A 22,896-nucleotide genomic window follows, 5' to 3' on the forward strand; every position below is an offset into this window, starting at 1 on the left:
GCAGAGAGTTACCTTTGTGTGGAGTTTTCTCTTTTGCAAAAATATTTTTAGTAATCAAATTGTAAAGAATTCTAATAATCTTAATCTCATGTGAATTAATTTCTTTTCCATTTTTCATTTGGTTAAAAGTCATGTAAAATAATGAATATAAAAACATTCTCACATTAGTATGCTTAGATAAACGAATGGCGAAAATGCCAGCAACGTAGCAGTGAACAACAGCTATATAATTGTTTATAAAATCACTTAATTAAATACCGGTTCAGGATATTTTCGTGTGCCATATCACTATAAAAGAACAACGTTAATGTCCAATGGTTAATCACGGTTACTACAAATGTATAATATGCAAATGTTTGTGTGTGTGTGTGTGTGTGTGTGCGTGCGTGCGTGCGTGCGTGCGTGTGTGTGTGTGTTCAATACGCTTCAATAGCATAATTTTTAATGGCTTAAAAGTAAGTTTTACTACATTCACTGCCTCTTTAGGATAATAAGATATAGATGCATTTAAGTTATATGGCGTTGATGGTGTTTTACCTACCATAACTGTCAATGGTCACGCTCAATTTCACTGAAACTCATCTTGTTTTTTTTTTATTATTTTGGATGTATTCTGTGCTTGCAGAAGAATCACCTAACCGGAATGGTTGGGTATTGTCATTTTTTTCATACAAATAAGACTACCGAAATATTGCTGAACAATCAAAATGAGTATCCCTTTATGCTACTTAAAACATATCTAGATAATGTAAAATTACTAAGTTGAATTATATACTGAAAACTACAGAGAAACGCACAATAGTCAAAACTTCCACTATAAACCTTGTTTTCAGGCAAATAGTTAGGACCCAAACAACCCTGCACGAGAAGCACTTAGGTAAACAAACAAACGTACAGATAGATCACACAGCATCAAAGAGTTACATATTTACATATAAACAAAACATAAATTTATTCTCAATTATAAAAAAATAAGCAATTACAATTTGCAGGAAAGGGTAACATAAAGTTACATATAGCTTAAAGGTGAACTGAACTGTAATTTCTACTTCTTAATTTTATTTATTCTTTCTATTAAACGCGCTCAAATTTAATATTCAAAGCGTAAATTTTGCTTCTACGGTCTACCGTTACCACGAAATCCGGCCTCTGTTCTGCCCATTCTATGGTTGCTAGATGAATTAATGCCCTTGAAATGAGTGGAGACTGTGTTGTCTCCCTTTGTTTTAAGTGCGCATGCCCAGCGAGTACCACAATGCACTGCACCATTTACCACAATGCATTGCTTTAATTTCCCGGAAAATGTTAGATATATTAGATACACAGTTAATCATCACGCATACCAGAAAATATAATATAAACATAAGGATACATTTTATATAGACATAATTAAAGTCATTGCATGTAATTCAGTTTCATTTTGTTAATGACACCAGCATCTAATTGTTTTCAAATGCATACATTTAAAACCAAATCGGATCGAAAGGCATAAAAGCTTGTTAAACAATTATGTTTATGACAATGTATTTCGCAGGTTCACATCACAGGTTCTTGGTTCCAGTTGTAGCCTACCTATAACAAATAAATTTCAAGATTTTCTCCGGTCCGTTTTTTTTTCTCATACGATCTGCTCTATAACTTCGTTTCGTTTTATATTAATATAACTGTATTTCCAGAAAAAAACACATTTCGATAATATGTTTGCCCTCATTGTGTTTTCAGGTTCACATTGCAAATTCTTGGTGTGCGTTGTAGCTTATTTGAGACAATTTAATTTCAAGATCTGCTCATCGTCGGTCTTTTCCACACGTTTTTTCACTACAAGCTCGGTCCCTCCAAACATGAATGTTGTTTCGTAATGAAGCTCAGAGAGAGGGATGTCCCGGGGAAGCTCTGTCACCAGCGTTCCGAGCAACTCACAGCCGGGGTCGGTCACGTACATGGGGTTCTCTGCTGTCGTCCGATAGATGGGTGTGATTGACCTATATCCAATAGGATTGTATCCCCTTGATTTTTGGTGGTCAACGGGAACATCTTCGTTTACGCGAACAAACACAGTGAAACAGTTTTGGACCCACCATTTTCCGTCGTCTTTATCATAGTATTTTTTGTCTTCACTATGAATTTTCTTATCATAAACCACGTCTGCATCAACTCCGTACGTGTATTTCATGACCCTTGATGTGATAATTGCTGGGTTGTGTCCAAACCTGACGGCCCCTTTCAGCACGGCGAGGCCCGCATCAGCAGGAACAATCAGACGCTTGTCCGGGAGCTCATCCCTAAGCCTCTCTTGAACATACGTGCTCTCTCCGAAACCACCAACCAGCACGACGGTCTGCACCGCTCTCAGCTTAGGCTCCTTGAGAAGGCTTTTCACATGATTTACTAGGTTGTTTATAGGACCGTCAAACCAAGTACGAACGATGCCAGGCTCAACTCGCAACTTGTCTCCACCTTTAACGATAACTGAATCGCCATATCCAAGGCTACCTATCTTCTGCTCCAGATTTTGTCCGGTAAACTTCTCGGAAAGCTTCTTAGTGGTTGCAGATATTTTGAACATTAATTTGCCCTTTGTCTGTTTGGTAAAGGTACGCTTCTTTGTTTCAAATTCCCTGATGACGTCAAAGTAGTCGGTCATTTCTTCGCTCTTTAGTGCAGTAATAGCCTTCTCTCCAAAAATGTGTTCCAAGAACTTGAGATAGTTGGCGTCAACATATATGCCGCCCCATGGTCCACCGCTCGGCTGATGTATTTCCTTCAGAGTGCCGCCCTGTTTCTTCTCTTGGATAGAAATATCCGCTGTGCCACCTGAAAATCATTCCCATTATTATAATATCATTTTTATTTTTAGGTTAAAATACACTCAATTGATAATACAGTAAATTAAATTGTAACATTAGATATTGTCCTTACTATAGCAATGAAAAGGGATCACAGAATGCTAAATTCTAAAATACAGGCAGTCATGAACTTAAAAAATATATATCTTTAAATAAACATAATCTAATTACTGAGTTTGATTATTAAAACTTAGCTAGACAAAATTGTGTTTATTTGGAGGAAATATGACTTGTATACATAGTGTGCGCTGTAGTTACCCCGGATAGCAAATGAAAACCATTTAGCGTATTTTCATGAGCGTTCTGTATATATGAAAACTGTCGACTCATTTGAACAATTATTCGAATGCAATAATTCGTTTATGCTTATCGATGAATGTTCATGTTATTTTCACTTCACTGCAGCGGACATATCAAATTTATATTTTCAGTGCTCTTATAGATTTTGGTTCCCATTTTACTTAATAATGAATCCAAGCGGCCACTGTACCGGGTTGAACATTTCCGAAATGATGTAACAAAATTGACTTCATGTTTATCATTCGATTTTCAAATTTATGCCATTTTTCTTAAATTTTAGCATAAACAAAACAGAATTATTTAAATTCGGAGTAAGATCAAAATTTATGTCACTTACATACCTCAAAGAACATACTAATAATGACAGCATAGGTTTTTTGCCATACGGTTGCACCGTACTTCATTCGTATTAACAGACATGAGTTCCGTGTTTTTCAAAAGCTTGAACATATAAAACAGGGCGATTCCAGAAATTAACGTTAGAGGGGGCGTAACTTAGGGCCGAAAGTTTTTGCCATGAGGCCCTCCCTCAGAAACGAAAGTATATGGCATAAACCGTTATCCTGTGGATTTAGGGTACTCCCTCAAGAAAGATTTTAGAATTTGTAGTCGAAAATGGTGCATTTGAACGTATTTTATTACCCATTTTCACCAGTATTGATTGATAAAGTATAATAGATGGTGTAAACCTTGAACAATTTTATTGCTTAGAGATGCATATGTTTGACTTTTTAAGGCACGAACACGTTTGTATAAGAATAATGAGTAAAGAAAAAAAATAATGAGAGAGAGAGAGAGAGAGAGAGAGAGAGAGAGAGAGAATAGAAAGAAAGAGAAAGAAAGAAAGACAGAAAGAAAGAAAGAAAGAAAGAAAGAAAGAAAGAAAGAAAGAAAGAAAGAAAGAAAGAAAGAAAGAAAGAAAGAAAGAAAGAATGAAAGAAAGAAAGGCAGTCGGGGTCCATATCCATTACAGTACTTTAGACAGATAAATCTAGACGATTTTTTATAACATTTAACATTGTTGCTTTATTTGTAAACCTTGAAACGAAAGTTGTCAACAATGATATGCTTTATGATGATTATTGTTTGCATATACCTTAAAACAAAGATCATTTTTGTTTCCAGTTGTTGCCATAAGGTAAGAGTATAACCATAAGCTTTCAGGAGACCATAATTAGGCTGTTATTCGCTTTTTTTTGTAAAGAAATCTGGCCAAAACAGAGAACGCTGCTGCCATATTTCATTCGACACAAGCAGATTAACCATTAATATATGCACCTATGTTAGTTTAGCATGTTTATTCTCTCGTCAAACCCTTTATTTGTGTTTGTTTTGGTTTAAATAATATAGTTCAGTAGAAACTTTTAAAGATGCACTCCTACTCCCAAATAAGATTTATCACAATTAATAGTATTGTTTTTATATTTAAGAAGGATAAATGTCGAAGACAATGTTTCTTATGAAGGATACCAAGTTTGATTCGAAAGAAAGGAGCATAAAATTCGGTATTTCTACCTTATGAGACTATTGTAGACCGCAGTAAATCTTTTAGCATTTACCAATCATTTAATATGTTTGCGCTTTCTGCTATTAAATACACGGTTACAATCTCGTTATCAGTATTTGATATTTTCCATCAATGCATTATTAAGAAAGAAGCTGAAAGGTTTTCCGTCAAAATTGATGTTTGTTACACATGTGTATGTATTGATTTTTAATAAGAGTGTCACTTTATGGAAACAAAAAGATAAAGCATAATCAACAATGAAGGATTTTCTAGGTAATGATACACGGAAGTTAATCAATTGATATATGCACAAATAGTTTCGACAGACTTGAAAAGGAAGCTTGTTATACTATGCCTCGCTCCTGAAGCTGTCAATGTCACGTGATAACTGTCAAAATAATGTGACTTCTTGGTATTTTGGGTATTGTTTCACATGTATACATGTTCCGAACAAACATTGGTGAAGCTCTGTCCGTGTTCCTTGTCAAACAAGATGTGTTGTATGTGTGAATGCTAGTTTGTAATAAGATGAGAGTTACTATAATATCTATATAAGACTCCATGACTTTTAATCTATACCCCCTTTCTTACTTCCTCAATTTCCGACGCAAGTGCATATTATAGCAATATTCTGATAGTATAGATTTTAATAAGTACCTACAAATCTTTGGTAAACATGTTGATATAATTATATTAAGCAACGACGGCATGCCAGGTAAGCACAATTACATTATAACGGATGTGAAAATAAATTATTCTGCGTCCATGCGGTTTTCTTAACTCACCTCCTAGATCAATGACCATATACTGAGTTCCGGTTTCAGCCAGCGCAGCCATTGTGTCAACATCGAGTGTCTCACACCAGATCGAGGCAGCTTCCGGCTCGAGTGCAAGTGTTACTCGGGTTTCATCGAGTCCAGCCTGGATTATTTTATTTATGGTCTTATAATGGTCAGCACTCAGCAGAAAAGAAACACATCTTATTTTTGCCATATTGGTTAGAATCAAAAGTTGCACACGAATTGCTGTAATTACTTTTTATGTCGTATTATACATTGTTTCCGGTTTTATATAGCCACCACCTATTTTTCTGTTTCACACATATGTTAAATAAAGTTGCTCTATTTTTATTGGTCAGAAAATATATCACTTCGCATGTTTGTAAATAAATTAATTGGCAAAGATGAATGCTAAATAGGCAATAATTAATCAAGTCATTTGTTTATTTCTTACTAGTATGTTGTATTTATGAAAAAGATTTTTTTGAATACAGTTGTACATTTTCCATCTAAATCTTAAGAAGGAAGCGTAGTTGTCTTGATTTGGTAATCATCATTGTCAAAGACGATGGGTACTTATGTTTTAAAACTGGAAATGACGTTATAAGATATCACGAATTGTGACGTCTTCTTACTGGATATGAGGTCATAATTTATAGGAAAACAAATTTCGCTAATACTATAGTAGCGTTGAAATTGTCTTTGGTTATTATATAAGTATGCATTCCACTTAAAAACATAATTTAAACGATCGGATGATTATGAGATTAGTTTATTTATTCTGGGGTCAACAATTCTCCAATGCATGTAGCGCTGGAAATGATACTGTGGTATTAGGCTCATCACTAATGCAAGCGAAACATGTAGGTGGTATTTGCTAGTTTTTCTGGAACAGTCTGTGATTAAAATAATCGGATACTTGTAATTAAATAATACACAATTTTATTCAACTCGTCTATGAATAATGTAAGTAAACTTGCCAAAGGCTAAACTATTTTCTGAACTCGTTGAATAAAATTGTGTATTATCCGATGACTAGTGGCAGACCCTATATCTTTATATAGTATTTACTTTCAAGTCTGCTGAATGTCAAGCTAACGTGTGAGATTGATACACTGCGATATATTTTGTAACACCTTGGTCAAGTTTCCATACCTCTTCGACAGCCATTCTCATGAACTCCTTGGCATTGTCATCCCAGATAGCGGGCACCGTGATGACGTAGCAAATGTCCTCCTCTAGCACACCCACCGTCTGTTTTGCTACTGCCTGTAGGAGATGCTTTTGTAGAAACTTGATCGCCATCGAGAAGATTGGTAGAGCTTGATGCGAGTTGCCTTCTATGTCCTCCACAGTTGTGGCTCTGGAAAGCTCCTGCAAAAAATAGTCGTGTTATCACTGCAACGAATTCTAAATCTTTATAAATTAAACTCGATAATTGGGCGAGAAAATTTGCGTTTTACTTAAAATATATACATAATACGCATATCTAAAATAATATGTTTTCTTCTTAGATATATTTGAGCCTTAGTTTGCAAAAACGCAAACTATTCTACTCGTTTCCGAATCGGCGCCACTATCTAAAATCATCATTTCATTGCCGATTTACATGATGTTATTGGACAGCTCTAGTAAGCTCGTTTGTTCTTCAAACAAGAAGTCTATGTAAAAAACAACGAGTTGTCGTTTTCGTCGTTTGCGGGAACGTCGGCGGCGGCGGCGGCGGCGGCGGCGAAGTTGTTAAAAACTAAAGCCTTGGCAATAACCGTTTAAGGTATCCAAATATATCTTGGTACAAATGTAACTAGGGACAATACTCACATACTTACACAGGTCGAAATTAATTGCTTTCAGTATTTTTATTTCTCTTCAAGGCCTTGTGATGTTAGAAAATGACTGGCTCTAGTTATGAGTTTTATGATCATTGTGATTTATAATGGAAACATAAATGATATGATATTGACACATTGCGTGTTTTACAATTGCGAAGTACCTTATTGTTGTGTAGAACCATCTTAAAACGCCTGAACAATCGCCATCCTTCGTGTTCGTCATCTTCCGCTTTACTCGCATAATTATCTTCAGCTTCAAAACCAAAAGAGTCAAATTCGCCATCTTGGTTTAAAAGCACGCTTGTTGGCGTTTTTAGAGAGACGAGTTTTCCTCCGGAATACCAAGACTGGTTGGCATGCACTTTTAGCTGGTTGTTTCGGAAGGAAAACGCGTAACCGCTGTACGTGGTACCAAAGTCGAATGCAGCAACGAGTAGATGGGACTGAGTCTTCGCTGCCATCGTTCAAGGTGGACTTTTGAAATATGAAATGAAAACACACGCGCAATGAATTACCTCCTTGTTCGAAAATTTAGGAATTTAAATCCACCCACAAAAAAGACTATAAGATATTGAAGCCGGGCCAACATTTGACAAAACATTAAAAACTGGATCGACATACAACATATTCATACATTGTGTCTAAGCGATCTCTTAAGTGTAGAATTCCGCTGTATGTGGAGGTGCGTACGTAGTACGTTGGTGTACTTGGTTGGTTTCATGCAAATTGGCATATCCAGGTATCCGTGCGGATGGAAAATTTACTGTAAATAATGACCAGTAGACTCCTTCAGGTTTAGCATGCTTTTCTCTAAATGGATGTGTTGGCCGTGTTGGCCTCGCACGTTTCATTAGTATTATGTTCATCGGAACACGACATTGTCGACAAAGTTATCTATAGTAAAATCATGATATTAAACAGACACACAAGGTAAAGCGAGACAAAAATATTGAACAGCGACAGAATTTAGCACTTAGAAATAAGAAAGCAACGTAAATCTTTCACACAAATATTTACTTTTATTTTAATTTGTTTAATGGTAGTGGGCGGAATTCTGTCGTTTGAAGCTTTTAGTTTGACTTCCATTGTGTCTTAATATAATCGAACATGACGAATAGTCACTGTGTTTTACCCTTATAGAACTGCAAGTGCTAACACTTATACTACAATGTAACTAAAGAAACAATCACAGTAGCCAAGCATTTAGCACACGTATGAAACATGTTGGGGTCACCGCTTTGGAACGGTCAGCCAAACAGATATTCACTACACATCTCAATGATTTCAAAATTTCCATAAAAATAGTTCAAAATAGTTTCCTCTTCAACCCATTTACGCTACATGCATGATTATCGTTAATGTCGTTCTTATCTTAACTAATAACTTTAATTGTACACTTTATTTTATACGCTCAACACAGTACCCAAGTCTACGGTTCCATTCACCATCACTAGTTCATCAACCACATCTAAGGGTTATCTTTTTTGTACTATGTCATATAAGTGTCCTTCATAATTATGACGGTTTCAAACTTTTCAGAAACTTTGCTGTAACTCTGATCATATGTCGACCTGAATACTCGATTTTGATGAAAATTTTCGATGTAACCGATGTAACCAGTTGTAACCAATGTAACCGCGTAACCCGCTATTTGGGATAGAAAAAAAAACACTTTTTCAAACTTTTCAAAAACTGTGCTGTAACTCATTGTTACTAATGTAACTGCATAATTTGGCTGTAACCCATGTAACTATAGCGTGAGAAGGGTTACAAAATTCGAAGCTCTCATTTTATGGGCCGATTATGGGCGCTAATTGTAACGAAACGACATTCGGATAATGAAATAACTTTAATTACCTCGTGAATCTGTAACTTAAGAAGTAGCTGATCAAAACCTAAGCTGGATTTAGCCTTAAGTTGATATAGAATGAATAACTTCCTTGTTCAAGATTACAGGAATCGCAATCAATAAAATTAGTACAATAAAAAGAGCCTATGAGCGTAACCTTTAGTTCATTAGGTATTGATTGAATCGCGACGTGAAATTAAATACTATCCGACAAACAAATGAAATACAATAACCCTGGTTTCTCAAGTAATGATAAATATCATAGGGTTTTTGTATTTCATGTGTTTGTTTATATATAATATTAGTAAAAATATGTACAGTCGAAACTCGTTGGCTCGATATCTCATGGCTCGATATCCTCGTTGGCTCGAACCAAATTAAAAGGACCGATTTTTGTTTACTCTTTGTTCATATAAATTTCGATCGGATGGCTCGATATCTTGAGGGTCGATATTTCTTCACGCTCGAAGTCGTTTTCGCGGTCCCAAACAAGAATTTCACACTTTGATTTGTTTGCTTGGGTCGATGTCATTTTCGCGGGTTCAGTTAAGAATCTCACACCTTAGATTTGTTTGATTGGCTTCATTTAGCACAAGGCGCTAATCGATTAAAATTGCTTGACTGATATTATAATTATTATCGAATTTAAATGGTTTAACAGTTTGAATAAACATGCCATCACTTTAATTCTGTCTCTAATTATTATCCATCCCTAAATTACTATGCATTTTGATATAACTTTTAAGCTATGTTCGTGTTACACACTGTTTACAATTGCTTGTTTTCGCATAAATGTATTTTTATTATAAATAAAAAAAATAAAATGATATTTTTTAATAATCGAATAAGTCATATTACGAAATTTAGGTGCCTTACTATGCCCAATAAATACTCTTCCTTCTCTTGCGGAGATAGCGTAGCCAATAACAAACGAGGTAAATAAGACTTTATGTAACAAATGAAAAAATAACATTCTGTAAGCAATCCCGCTTGGCTCGATATTCTCGAGGCTCGAAGTACTTTGGCCGATCCCTAGAATATCGAGCCATCGAGTTTCGACTGTACCTTTCATACTCAAAAGTATTTTAAAGCACCTAGAGATATTCTTGCATTAATCTTATCTGAAGGCGATTAAAGCAAATGCAGAGCTTAAAATGTATAAAACTATTCTTTTTTAGTCTAAACATATTTTATTATCCCATGGTTTAACAGCTGTATTCTCCTCCTGGCTAAGGGTTGTTAATTTTCAATGATGTCACTGTTGTACTATTTTCCTTACCAAGAATTGTAATCCCCAATGGTTCAACAGCTGTACACTTCTCCTTTTAAAGGGTTGTTATTCATAGAAATGTGTTTACGGTTGTACTGTACTCCTTGCCAATGGCTTTGATTCTCCAATGGTTTCACACTTGTAGTCTCCCCCTGACCAAGGTTGTAATTCTCCAATGTTTTCACATCTGTACTATCCTCCAGGCCAAGGGTTGCAAATCTCCAGTGATTCCACAGCAGTACTCTCATCATTGCCAAGGACTGTAATTCCCCCAATGGTTTCACAGCTGTAGTCTCCCATGACCAAGGTTGTAATTTTCCAATGGTTTAACATCTGTACTCTCGTCCCGGCCAAGGGTTGCAATTTTCCAGTGGTTCCACAGCTGTAGTCTCCGCATTGCAAGGGTTGCAATTATCCAATGGTTTCACAGCTGTAGTCTCCCCTGACCGAGGTTGTAATTCTCCGATGGTTTCACATTTGTATTCCCTTCATAGCCAAAAGGTGAAATTATCCCAGCTGTACTCTCCTTATTTCAAAGAGTTGTTAATATTGCATTGTTTCACAGCTGTACTCTCCTCCTGACCAAGGGGTGTAATTATCCCAGCAGTACTCTCCTCATTTCCAAGAGTTGTTATTATTTCATTGTTTCACAGCTGTACTTTCCTTCTGACCAAGAGGTGTAATTATCCAAGCTGTACTTTCCTTATTTCAATGAATTGTTATTATTTCATTGTTTCACAACTGTACTCTCCCCCTGACCAAGGGGTGTAATTATCCCAGCTGTACTCTTCTTATTTCAAAGAGTTGTTATTATTCCATTGTTTCACAGCTGTACTCTCCTCCTGGCCAAGGGGTGTGATTATCCCAGCTGTACTCTCCTTACTTCAAAGAGTTGTTTTAATTCCGTTGTTTCACAGCTGTACTCTCCTCCTGACCAAGGGGTGTAATTATCCCAGCTGTACTCTCCTCCTTTCAAAGAGTTGTTATTATTCCATTTTTCACAGCTGTACCCTCCTCCTGTCCATGGCTTGTAATGTATCTCATGATGGTACAGTTAAACTGTCATCGTGGCTAATGGTTGTAATAATCGAATGATTTTACTGCTGTGCTCTACTTACCAAAGGTTGTCATTTTTAAATGGTTTCCCAGCTGTACTTTTTTCCTTGCTAAGGCTTGTAATTCCCCAATAGTGTAACAGCTGTACTCTCATTCTGGCCTAAGGTTTAAATTTTCCAATGATTTCACAGCTGTACTATCATTCTGACGAAAGGTTGAAATTCTCCTATCGTTCCTCAGCTGTACTCTCCTCCTTTACGAGGCTTACTATTTTCCAATGGTACCTTAGCTGTACTTACTTCCTGGTCAGGGATTTTAATAATAATAATCCAATTATTTCATAGGTATAATCTCCTCCTGGCCAAGGGTTATATTTCTCCGATGGTTTCACAGCTGTTCTCTTCTCCTTTTCAAGGCTTTCTATTCTCGAATGGTTCCTTAGCTGTACTTTCTTCCTGGCCAGGGTTTTTAATTCTCCACAGATTTCACATGTGTCCTGGCAACGGGGTTTTTATTATCCCATGGTTTCACAGCTGTACACTCTTTGTTGCAAGGCTCGCTAATTCGAATGGTTTATTAACTGTACTTTCCTCCTTGCCAGGGTTTTCTTTTCTCCAATGATGTCACAGTTGTACGTACTCTCCTCGTCAAGGGTTATAATTTTCCAAATGTTTTACAGCTGTACTCTCCTCCTGGCCAAAGATTGTAATAATCCCAGCTGTACTCTCCTCCTTTCAAAGTGTTGTTATTATTCCATTGTGTCACAGCTGTACTCTCCTCCTGTCAATGGCTTGTAATTCTCTCATGATGGCACAGTTAAACTGTCATCTTGGCCAATGGTTGTATTTATCGAATGATTTCACAGCTGTGCTCTACTTACCAAAGGTTGTATTTATCAAATGGTTTTCCAGCTGTACTCTCTTCCTTGCTAAGGTTTGTAATTCTCCGACGGTGTCTCAGCTGTACTCTCCTCCTGGCCAACGGTTTAAATTATCCAATGATTTCACAGCTCTACTATCATTCTGACAAAGGGTTGAATTTCTCTCATGGCCAGGGTTTTTAATTATCCAATGAGTTCTCATGTGTACCCTCCTCCTGGCAAAGGGTTTTTAATTATCCAATGGTTTCACAGCTGTACTCACCTTTTTACAAGGCTTGCTATTCTCCAATGGTTCCTAAGCTGTACTTTCCGGTTCCTAAGCTGTACTTTCCTCCTGGCCAGGGTTTTCAATTCTACAATAATGTCGCAGCTGTACTCTCCTTCTCGCCAAGGGTTGTAATTCTCCAAATCTTTTACAGCTGTTCTCTCCATCTGGTGAGGGTTGTAATTCTACTTTTTTGTCTCAGCTGCTGTATTTTCTCATTGCCAAGGCTTGTAATTCCCCTATTGTTTCACAGCTGTACTCCCCTCAAGGCTTAGGGTTGCGATTATTCCATGGTTACACAGCTGTACTCTGGCGAAAGCTTGTAATTCTCCAGATGTTAACAATTGAACCCCTGTTAACGGAGGTGAGTTCTTTTCTTGGTTAATGATACAATTCGCATTTGGGTGTGCTGCATATAGTTTTGCTTTATTCTTCCACATTAGGCGACTAGGTCGGATAAACGTTGTTAAACGGTCTAGTTTTTTAAATCTTTAATTATCCTTTTATGTAACTCGAATATCAACCTGTTTCGAGCATCGTAACAGTTAACGGCGATGACGGCAACATTGTTCTCCTCGCATGTGGATCTTCTGCATTTTCTCCTACGCTTTATTCCTTCACGTTGAGCACAACATTTTTAGGTACAGTGTGTAATAGTTGTAATAGTTGTAGACTAGCCACTAGTTTTGGGCCTTCTTTCCGTCGGAAACCTGAGCTTGGCATTTTGTACTTAATTTCATTTTCTTTTAATAGAATTGTTTCAATCTTCAAAATCTCTCACGTTTAAACCGTTTAGGCATCGAGTATTTTAACATCGTATGTTTAACGAATACACTGGTTGTTTTTATAACAGAACTTAGTTCAAATTAAAGCCCATTCTCTCATAAATTAATAGCAATTAGACTGAAAATACTTCAGTTTGCCAAAAACGTTCTAGCCACGATTTTGGCTTGAATTTACGGAATTCGGAGTGTATGTCAGTTGTTGTTGTTGTAATTTTTTTATGCAATAAAATCAGTTTGAACATAGTTCGTTTTCATTTTAAAATAACGTATAGCAAAATTTACTTTCAAACCAACAGAACACACACTTTCTGTATGCATAAATAATTGTCTTCCTTCGAATGAAAAGATGCCTAATGCAAACACAAATAGAAGAGGTTTACCTTTGCCACAAGGTGCAGAGTTCACCCCATGAACACAATTAAAAACAACATTTGGAATTTTTCATTTTCTTTAAATTGTTTTTGTAGCTTTAAAAACATGCGTCATCAAATATTATAATTTTAATCATTTTCAAATCATATCTTTAAAACGCTAATAGCACTTTTTTAATTATGATATATTAACCTTACAAATCTTTCATAAACTTCAAATGTGGTTTTATCGATTGAATTGCGGAGACTAAATCACTTCCTGGTTCGAGAATACAGAGATTTGACGGACAATAGGTGTACATAATTATTATTAATGACGACCTTGCCAACTAGCGAAACATAAACTTATACGTTCACCTCCATTTCAGTTATTGTAGAAATACGAAAATCAATGATTATACAAAGCGCCGAAGTTATATACACGCTGTCTTGAAGAGTTTAAAAGTCGATACGCTGCATTATTAAAGTAGACAAATTTAAAACGTTTTCGAACAATTGAAATACTTCTTCAAGCATAAACGTAAGAGATTGAATAGGAATTTGTCTTTATGGAACGAAAGTTTGTATATATTAAACAGGCTACGGGACATATTAATTTTATAATTTGGCTTTTAAAACTTTTCGTTGACATGTATGAGGGGGAAAAAGCAATCAAGATGCCTTATTTAACTGAGTAATACCCTTCATTGTTCGTAAATAGAAACAAATATATTAAGAGGGCCGAGAATGTGGATGTAAGCCAAAAGTACTACTGTTTTGTGCTGTTTTAAATTTTCGTGCGTGTAGTTAACTCATTAGCCATACATCCACATATTTGTCCGTAAATTTCGTACTTAGTCTAGTAAATTCATGTTGTCCTAGCAATGTATCCAAAAACAATTACATTTTCAAATATGCTAAAACAATATTTATAAAAATAATGTATAATAGTGTTATAGCTTTAATTAAATTCTTAAAAAGGGTTGCACATATTTAATCATTTCAATATTAAATAATTATAACTAGTTATAATATGATATACAGAATATAACACATAAAATGAAAATTCTTTACGCTTTGCATGGGAGGAAGGGGAGGGGACACTAGAATACTCGCCTAGATATGCTACGTCGGAAAAGTTACACATAGCTTTTGTGATCATTGGTCTGTCGCCGGAAAATAAACGTAGGCAAATCCGTTGTTGCTCTTATCTTAAATAATTACCTGATTTGTCAATATACGCTGATTGCGGTAACTAGGACTACTGTGCCATTCACAAAACTTACTTTTTATTATAAATGCTTTTCTAACAGCGCGAAATGGTATCAACGAGAAGTATGTAAGTTAAAGCATAGCATGTTGTTTTTGTTAAATATATTTTCTTAAGTTAATAATGGAACAAAATTAGGATAATAAGATTTCTTTACTAACCTTGTAAAGCTTTTACTTTTGAATTCTCTCAAACGAAACCTGATTTTAGCCTTCTTTTGAAGGGAATAAATAACTTCCTGCATCGAGATTACAGGAAATACAAATGATATTGTATCAATTATTTACGAACATGCCACCTAGCCTATGCAAATACACTTCTTATTCAATTAATATTGATTCAATCGAAGACTATCCGACAAAACATGTGAAATGTAATAACCCTGATGTAATGATTATAATATAAGAAGTTCTGCGAAACACTACTAATCTGATGGACCTAAAAATAAAATAAACCATATACAACTTATGTTTTCCGGTTGTTAATTTAGTACCATAGCAAATCTAAATACAATATTATCATCGTTTGTTTTAACCATAAACATGTTTACGAAATATTTCAAGATCATTAAAAAGTGCATGAATTTATTTCTGCTCATAGTGTGTCTCATGCAAAGCTTATTTTTTTCTATATATTGTATATGATAGTTTCAAATGTATAAACTTAACTCACCTTAGAAAGAAGAATAAATGTGATAAATGTTCCACAAAAGGTCGATAGCAGGTACGTACTCACCTAAAGTCTGCCTATTTCAGTTATTTGAGCATTACGCTGTTATGTTATGGTGGATGTATGGGATTTCTGTACCCGACAAATGTAACGTGCTCTAACGATTTTTACTCTGTGCATATTAAACCAGATATGCCGTGAATGTACGGAATTCCGTTAGGGCCATCGTGGTTTCGCGCTGTCGCCGTAAGGGCGAAATCGCGAAAACACGATGCATTGACGCGAAAACACGATACAAGATCGCGAAAACACGATGCGAAAATTATCGCGTTTTCGCGCTATTAATATCGTGGTTTCGCGTTTTCGCCCTCGATCTCCCATCGTGTTTTCGTGTTTTCGCCTTCGCGGTCAGTAGGGCGAAAACGCGAAAACACGATATTAATAGCGCGAAAACGCGATATTTTTCGCATCGTGTTTTCGCGATCTTGTATCGTGTTTTCGCGTTTTCGCCCTACTGACAGCGAAGGCGAAAACACGATATTTTAATATCGCACTTTCGCCTTCCGTTTGCGTAAACATGGAAGACGAATTAGACTCGCGTATCAGGAAGTACTTTTCAGCCGGTTTTTCATTAACTGAAACGCTGACCTTCCTAGAAGTTAAACAAAATATTATTTTAAGGTAAGTTATACATCTATACATCTAATGATCAAGGCGTAATTGAACTGCACGCATATATCACGTACTTTCTAAGCCGTTTACATGTTGTATACATGTCTGCATAATGTAAACATAAGGATAAAGTCAATGACGTTACGATTGTAGCAACCCTAAAGGTAACATCTGCACTAAAGGTAACACCCTGCACAAAAAGTAACACTTTTGCGACACCAAAGGTTACAGCCTGCACTAAAGGTAACAACCCTGCTCCAAGGCGGAGACCCCAAGTGCATATCAATTACTCTTTGGTTTGGGTAGGGGTGTCTTTGTGTATGTGTGTGCTCCTTTGTCTTTGTGTTGTCTTGCCTGTATATGTGTGTGTTTCAGGTCTGGGGTGGTGGTATGCCTCGTGTCTGTGATTTTCCTGTAACTGACTGTTTTTGTTGTAGCTGACTGATGGGTGTCATAATAGTGAACAAGTACTCAAAGCTTTAATGCCATGTCTTTAAAATTTAAGAGATAAATTGGACTGGTATGAACAACTTAATCATGATGTGACGGAAAAGCTGACACCGACACCAATGCCGACGCCGTGGTAAACAGGATGCCTTTCCTTATTCTTCGAATGGTCATAAGCGCAAACATTATATGTGAAAGTAGGAGAAATAAATTTACACTGTAAAACACACAAATAAAAAATTATCAATGCTGCCACTTGTTATGAAATAACAGTACAAAAATGTATCAGGGAACATATCAAATGGCAGCATAATATAATGCATATATCATGCAACTAGTTTTAAGTCAATTACCTTTAGTGTAGAGACCAGTTACCTTTAGTGCAGGTGTAAAATGTGTTACCATTGGTGTCGCAGAGTGTAACCTTTGGTGTCACTGACAAAGTTACCTTTAGTGCAGGTTGTTACCTTTGGTGGCGCAAAATTGTTACCCTTAGTGCAAGGTGTTACCTTTAGTGCAGTTGTTACCTTTAGGGTTGTAACACGATAACTATAACGTTAGAATGCCTTTGTAAATGTACAGGGGCGTGCCAGTTGTATTTTGATGAAACAGCCTTAGTCAAATTGAAACTGCAGAATTTTTTTTAAAATAGTATTATTTGCTGAATTTATTATGTAAACAATCAAAACAATCAAAAATCGATTAAAATTGGAATTTCACAACAAGCATTAGGAACATACAGAGCAACATGACTTTTGACTTAGAATTTTACTCAAGTAATTATATGACACGTTGAAACTCAAACTTAAATGTTGACTTAAGTGAAAATTGGCTTTGTTCGCATTTTATCTTGGGTGGTCACCTAGGATAGCAAGTCAATCTGGAACATAGTCCCTTACGCCCCCCCATTTTTTTTTAAATAAATCATGCTTTTGTTGCATCTGTTATCATTGCTGACATTATTGTTAAATAAACATGTATAACAGCTGTCAGTCTACCGGAAACAAGAACTCGACTCGTCAGCAAACGAAGTAAAGATCGTAAGATCGAACCCACCTCTTTGTATACTCTTAGTCTACTCACCTGTGATGTTGATTTCTTTTTACTAGCGCGAGGCATGTATTTGACATTCTTTTGTCATTCCAGCTATCGACAACTAAAACGCCACTGTAAAAGACTGGGACTAAAAAAGCGGCCAAACTGGGATCCTGCTATCGTTTAAGCAGCTATTTTGGTAGATATTTATATCAGTTCATTTTCCTTGACTTTTAATCTGGATGTTACGTCTTGTTGCTTCAGACGCACAGAACTGAATAATAATGATATATGAATATTCCTTTGGTAGCTGTTTTCTGCTGGTGATTAGACAAATGATTGGGCGTTGAAAATAAATAAAATATGTCGATGTGGTATGAGCCACTGTCAGTGGTAGATGATCCACTACTATGGGTGGATGGTGATCCACTACTATGGGTGGATGTTGAGCGGCTTCTATGGGTGGATGTTGATCCACTACTATGGGTGGATGGTGATCCACTACTATGGGTGGATGGTGATCCGCTACTATGGGTGGATGTTGATCCACTACTATGGTTAGATGGTGATCCACTACTATGGGTGGATGTTGATCCGCTACTATGGGTGGATGGTGATCCACTACTATGGGTGGATGTTGATCCGCTACTATGGGTGGATGTTGATCCGCTACTATGGGTGGATGGTGATCCGCTACTATGGGTGGATGTTGATCCACTACTATGGGTGGATGATGATCCGCTACTATGGGTGGATGGTGATCCACTACTATGTGTGGATGTTGATCCGCTACTATGGGTGGATGGTGATCCACTACTATGGGTGGATGGTGATCCACTACTATGGGTGGATGTTGATCCACTACTATGGGTAGATGGTGATCCACTACTATGGGTGGATGGTGATCCGCTACTATGGGTGGATGGTGATGCGCTACTATGGGTGGATGTTGATCCACAACTATGGGTGGATGGTGATCCACTACTATGGGTGGATATTGATCCGCTACTATGGGTGGATGGTGATCCGCTAATATGGGTGGATGTTGATCCACTACTATGGATGGATGTTGATCCAACTACTATGGGTGGATGTTGATCCGCTACTATGGGTGGATGGTGATCCGCTACTATGGGTGGATGGTGATCCGCTACTATGGGTGGATGTTGATCCGCTACTATGGGTGGATGGTGATCCACTACTATGGGTGGATGGTGATCCACTACTATGGGTGGGTGGATGATGATCCGCTACTATGGGTGGATGATGATCCGCTACTATGGGTGTATGTTGATCCGCTACTATTGGTGGATGGTGATCCACTACTATGGGTGGATGGTGATCCACTACTATGGGTGGATGGTGATCCACTACTATGGGTGGATGTTGATCCACTACTATGGGTGGATGTTGATCCACTACTATGGGTGGATGGTGATCCACTACTATGGGTGGATGTTGATCCGCTACTTTGGGTGGATGTTGATCCGCTACTATGGGTGGATGGTGATCCACTACTATGGGTGGATGTTGATCCGCTACTATGGGTGGATGGTGATCCACTACTATGGGTGGATGTTGATCCGCTACTATGGGTGGATGTTGATCCGCTACTATGGGTGGATGTTGATCCGCTACTATGGGTGGATGGTGATCCGCTACTATGGGTGGATGTTGATCCACTACTATGGGTGGATGGTGATCCGCTACTATGGGTGGATGTTGATCCGCTACTATGGGTGGATGGTGATCCGCTACTATGGGTGGATGGTGATCCGCTACTATGGGTGGATGTTGATCCGCTACTATGGGTGGATGTTGATCCGCTACTATGTGTGGATGGTGATCCGCTACTATGGGTGTATGGTGATCCGCTACTATGGGTGGATGGTGATCCACTACTATGGGTGGATGTTGATCCGCTACTATGGGTGGATGGTGATCCACTAATATGTGTGGATGTTGATCCGCTACTATGGGTGGATGGTGATCCACTACTATGGGTGGATGTTGATCCACTACTATGGGTGGATGTTGATCCGCTACTATGGGTGGATGGTGATCCACTACTATGGGTGGATGTTGATCCGCTACTATGGGTGGATGGTGATCCGCTACTATGGGTGGATGTTGATCCGCTACTATGGGTGGATGGTGATCAATCAAAAGAAATGATTAGCCAAAGCTAGCTGCTTGGCTTCTTACAAAAGAATCACTTAACTGAATATAATGTATTTAGGTTTGAGTCTTATAGGGTTTGGGAGTATAGTATGATCTCAAGACCTTTCACAAAAAGAGGACTAGCCAGAGATCGGAGACTTGTCTCCTATTATTGTTTCGAGGGAGAGAGATATAGCTTCGAACGTGTGTGTTATGAATATATATATATATATATATGCTCTTTATTTCCTCTGATCGAGATACGTATATTAATTAACATATAAATATATAAATGCACATGTTAACAAAATAAACGAAAAGAAATATGTCATGATAAGTACATGTGAAGATATACTAATGATACGATCAGATATAAATTTGCAAGCAGAAAAACAACACAATATGACAAAATGTGCATTTGTAAAGAATATGTTTATATCAAAAACAGAGAGAAAAATTCATATGTGAACAAGCATAAATGTTACATTATCACGATAAACTGTTGTGCAAGCAGGGACTCGAAACAGGTTTACAGACATTATTACAATGAAATGAGGTTAAAAAGGAACATTTACGATATCTACTTATTGAAGGGAATAAATAACTTCCTGGTACGATATTACAGAAAATACACATGATATTGTATCAATTATTTACGAACATGCCACCTAGCCTATGCATATACACTTCTTATTCAATTAATATTGATTCAATTTAAGACTATCCGACAAAACATGTGAAATATAATAACCCTGATGTAAGATTATAATATAAGAAGTTCTGCGAAACACTACTAATCTGATGGACCTAAAAATAAAATAAACCATATACAACCTATGTTTTCCGATTGTTAATTTAGTACCATAGCAAATCTAAATACAATATTATCATCGTTTGTTTTAACCATAAACATGTTTACGAAATATTTCAAGATCATTAAAAAGTGCATGAATTTATTTCTGCTCAGTGTGTGTCTCATGCTAAGTTTAAATTTTTCTATATATTGTATATGATAGTTTCAAATGTATAAACTTAACTCACCTTAGAAAGAAGAATAAATGTGATAAATGTTCCACATAAGGTCGATAGCAGGTACGTACTCACCTAAAGTCTGCCTATTTCAGTTATCTGAGCATTACGCTGTTATGTTATGGTGGATGTATTGGATTTCTGTACCCGACAAATGTAACGTGCTCTAACGATTTTTACTCTGTGCATATTAAACCAGATATGCCGTGAATGTGATTTTATGAAGGACTGCCCGCGCCTATTGGCTGCATTACGACTTGACCCCGCCATAACGCCATGACACCATGACGCCATCACGACTTAAATTTTGTTTAAATGCAATAAGTGATGGCAATCCTCAGTCAAATCCAGATATTCAAACATAGTGAGATACAAGAGAACTGGGTGCGATACCCGTACTCTCTGTGAAGAGACCTCTTGGTCATTTAACGTGCTCTTGTATAGTAGCGATATATGGGATACTTTTTTTTGGGGGGGGGGGGGGTTAACCAATACACATCTTCACAGTACATCCATTTAAATGCCGAGCGCTAGGAACGGGAGCTACCGGTACCATTTTTGAACTACTTTCGGTTTACGCGGTCAGGGTGTGAACCCCGACCTGTTGATATAATTGGTACAAAATGTCCACAGTGTGACAATAGGTGTGGGTAATAACGTTTCATGGCACAAAACGTCCAAGTTCTACATTTTATTTCGTCCCGAGTAATTACGAACCATTCAATCGAACATACGTAAATGACAGATATTCTCAAAATGTTTTAAGCAGTACAAATCATCTTCCCACAGCACTTTTCAGTCCTACGCATATGTACCAGAGAGCGACTGAGATTCAGCAAGGGCTTATCAGCTAGTAAATCACTTATAACTGTTAATCTCCCTTTACTTCAGCTGAAAGCCTAGCCATCAGTAATTGGCCCACTTTGATTTAATCTGGGGCTGTGAAGTTGATTTCTTAAGGGTCAAGCTAATTCTTTAGATGCAGTTCCTCATAATATATTATTTATTTTATAAATACATTTCTTAACTAGAAAGAAGTAGATTTTATGCTTTATTATTTTAACGTACTGAATGAAACTGTTTTAATTAATAAGGCAATGTTTGATTAAGTCTGTATTGTTTTGTGTGTTTTAATTGATTGTAATACTTTTAACTTCTTAACTATGGAGTAGATGCGTTTTATGCATAAATATTTCAACATTTTGGGCGTTAATGAAGTATGGAATTGTCATATGTTTTAAAGTATTAGTTAATTTGTATAATGTTATATACAAATAATAATTAATTTATATTTCCATTGTATGGTGACTATGGGAACAAAACAGAAAGAAATTAAATTTTTCCTCCCATGAAGGTAAAACATTGCAACACCTGTACCGCCCGTTCTTTTTTTTTCTTTCCAGTCTGTTTCTTATGCGTGGAAAGGTTGGGGCGGTTTAAATAACATGGCTCGAGAACTTGTCAGCCTCAAGAATCGCATATTTTGCTCAAAGGTCAATGTTACTCTTAGGTTTTACAGTTTACAACCATGGAAGAATGTTGAAAGGGAAGATGGATATTTTAAGATGTTACAAACTGTGAAACATGTTGCTCAGATAAGTGAGTCAGTGCTCCAGCTAACCCTAAATAGCAGGGTGGGACACCCGACTGCCCTTTTTAAGCAACCTACTGTCTTTTTACTACGCCCTGCTGTGCCATTTAAGTATTTTTTTAGAAATAAGTATAAACATAATAATTAAACATAATGTTGACACGAAAGGAATTATTAAAGCGAAGGTATTCATAACAAACAATTAGAATGAAAAGAAGTTACAACACTTCACAATAACAATTGAACATTGGCCTATGCAAGTGCCAATAAGGATCATTCAGCGCGCATCAGAAGTGCCCTTTCT

The 22,896-nt window shown here is 36.8% G+C and overlaps 3 protein-coding genes across 6 annotated transcripts in view; 1 reads left to right on the top strand and 2 right to left on the bottom strand.

Moving 5' to 3' along the window:
- Positions 1-15,182, bottom strand: part of LOC128217263 (heat shock 70 kDa protein 12B-like) — a 241,572-nt gene extending 226,390 nt beyond the window's left edge. Inside the window, exon 1 of the mRNA XM_052924289.1 lies at positions 15,151-15,182. The gene's annotated coding sequence lies outside the window, so the exon portion shown is untranslated. The remainder of the gene's footprint in view (positions 1-15,150) is intronic.
- Positions 1-22,896, top strand: part of LOC128217270 (uncharacterized) — a 206,264-nt gene that overhangs the window by 89,938 nt on the left and 93,430 nt on the right. The window lies entirely within an intron of this gene.
- Positions 763-21,126, bottom strand: LOC128217269 (heat shock 70 kDa protein 12B-like). Of its 4 annotated transcripts, none has more exons than XM_052924300.1 (5): positions 21,077-21,126; positions 7,426-7,738; positions 6,588-6,806; positions 5,439-5,574; positions 763-2,814 (listed from the first exon to the last, which is right to left on the bottom strand). In XM_052924300.1, the coding sequence occupies exons 2-5, from the start codon at positions 7,723-7,725 to the stop codon at positions 1,757-1,759; spliced, it is 1,713 nt and encodes a 570-aa protein (XP_052780260.1). In that variant the 5' UTR covers positions 7,726-7,738; positions 21,077-21,126; the 3' UTR covers positions 763-1,756. The 4 variants fall into 4 exon arrangements, with proteins under 4 accessions (XP_052780260.1, XP_052780257.1, XP_052780259.1 ...); XM_052924297.1 differs by having other exon boundaries at positions 21,014-21,096; XM_052924299.1 differs by lacking the exon at positions 21,077-21,126 and adding an exon at positions 15,725-15,837.

Source organism: Mya arenaria, chromosome 14 (genome assembly GCF_026914265.1).
Source record: "Mya arenaria isolate MELC-2E11 chromosome 14, ASM2691426v1".
Classification (NCBI taxonomy): domain Eukaryota; kingdom Metazoa; phylum Mollusca; class Bivalvia; order Myida; family Myidae; genus Mya; species Mya arenaria.

What these genes read in the sequence shown, in the direction of transcription:
- LOC128217269 (XM_052924300.1), bottom strand. Translation starts at nt 7,725, where the DNA reads ATGGCAGCGAAGACTCAGTCCCATCTACTCGTTGCTGCATTCGACTTT. An exon ending in TGGTTCTACACAACAATAAG is followed by an intron (nt 6,807 to 7,425) that starts GTACTTCGCAAT and finishes TATTTTTTGCAG; the next exon opens with GAGCTTTCCAGAGCCACAAC. An exon ending in TGAGAATGGCTGTCGAAGAG is followed by an intron (nt 5,575 to 6,587) that starts GTATGGAAACTT and finishes AAAATAATCCAG; the next exon opens with GCTGGACTCGATGAAACCCG.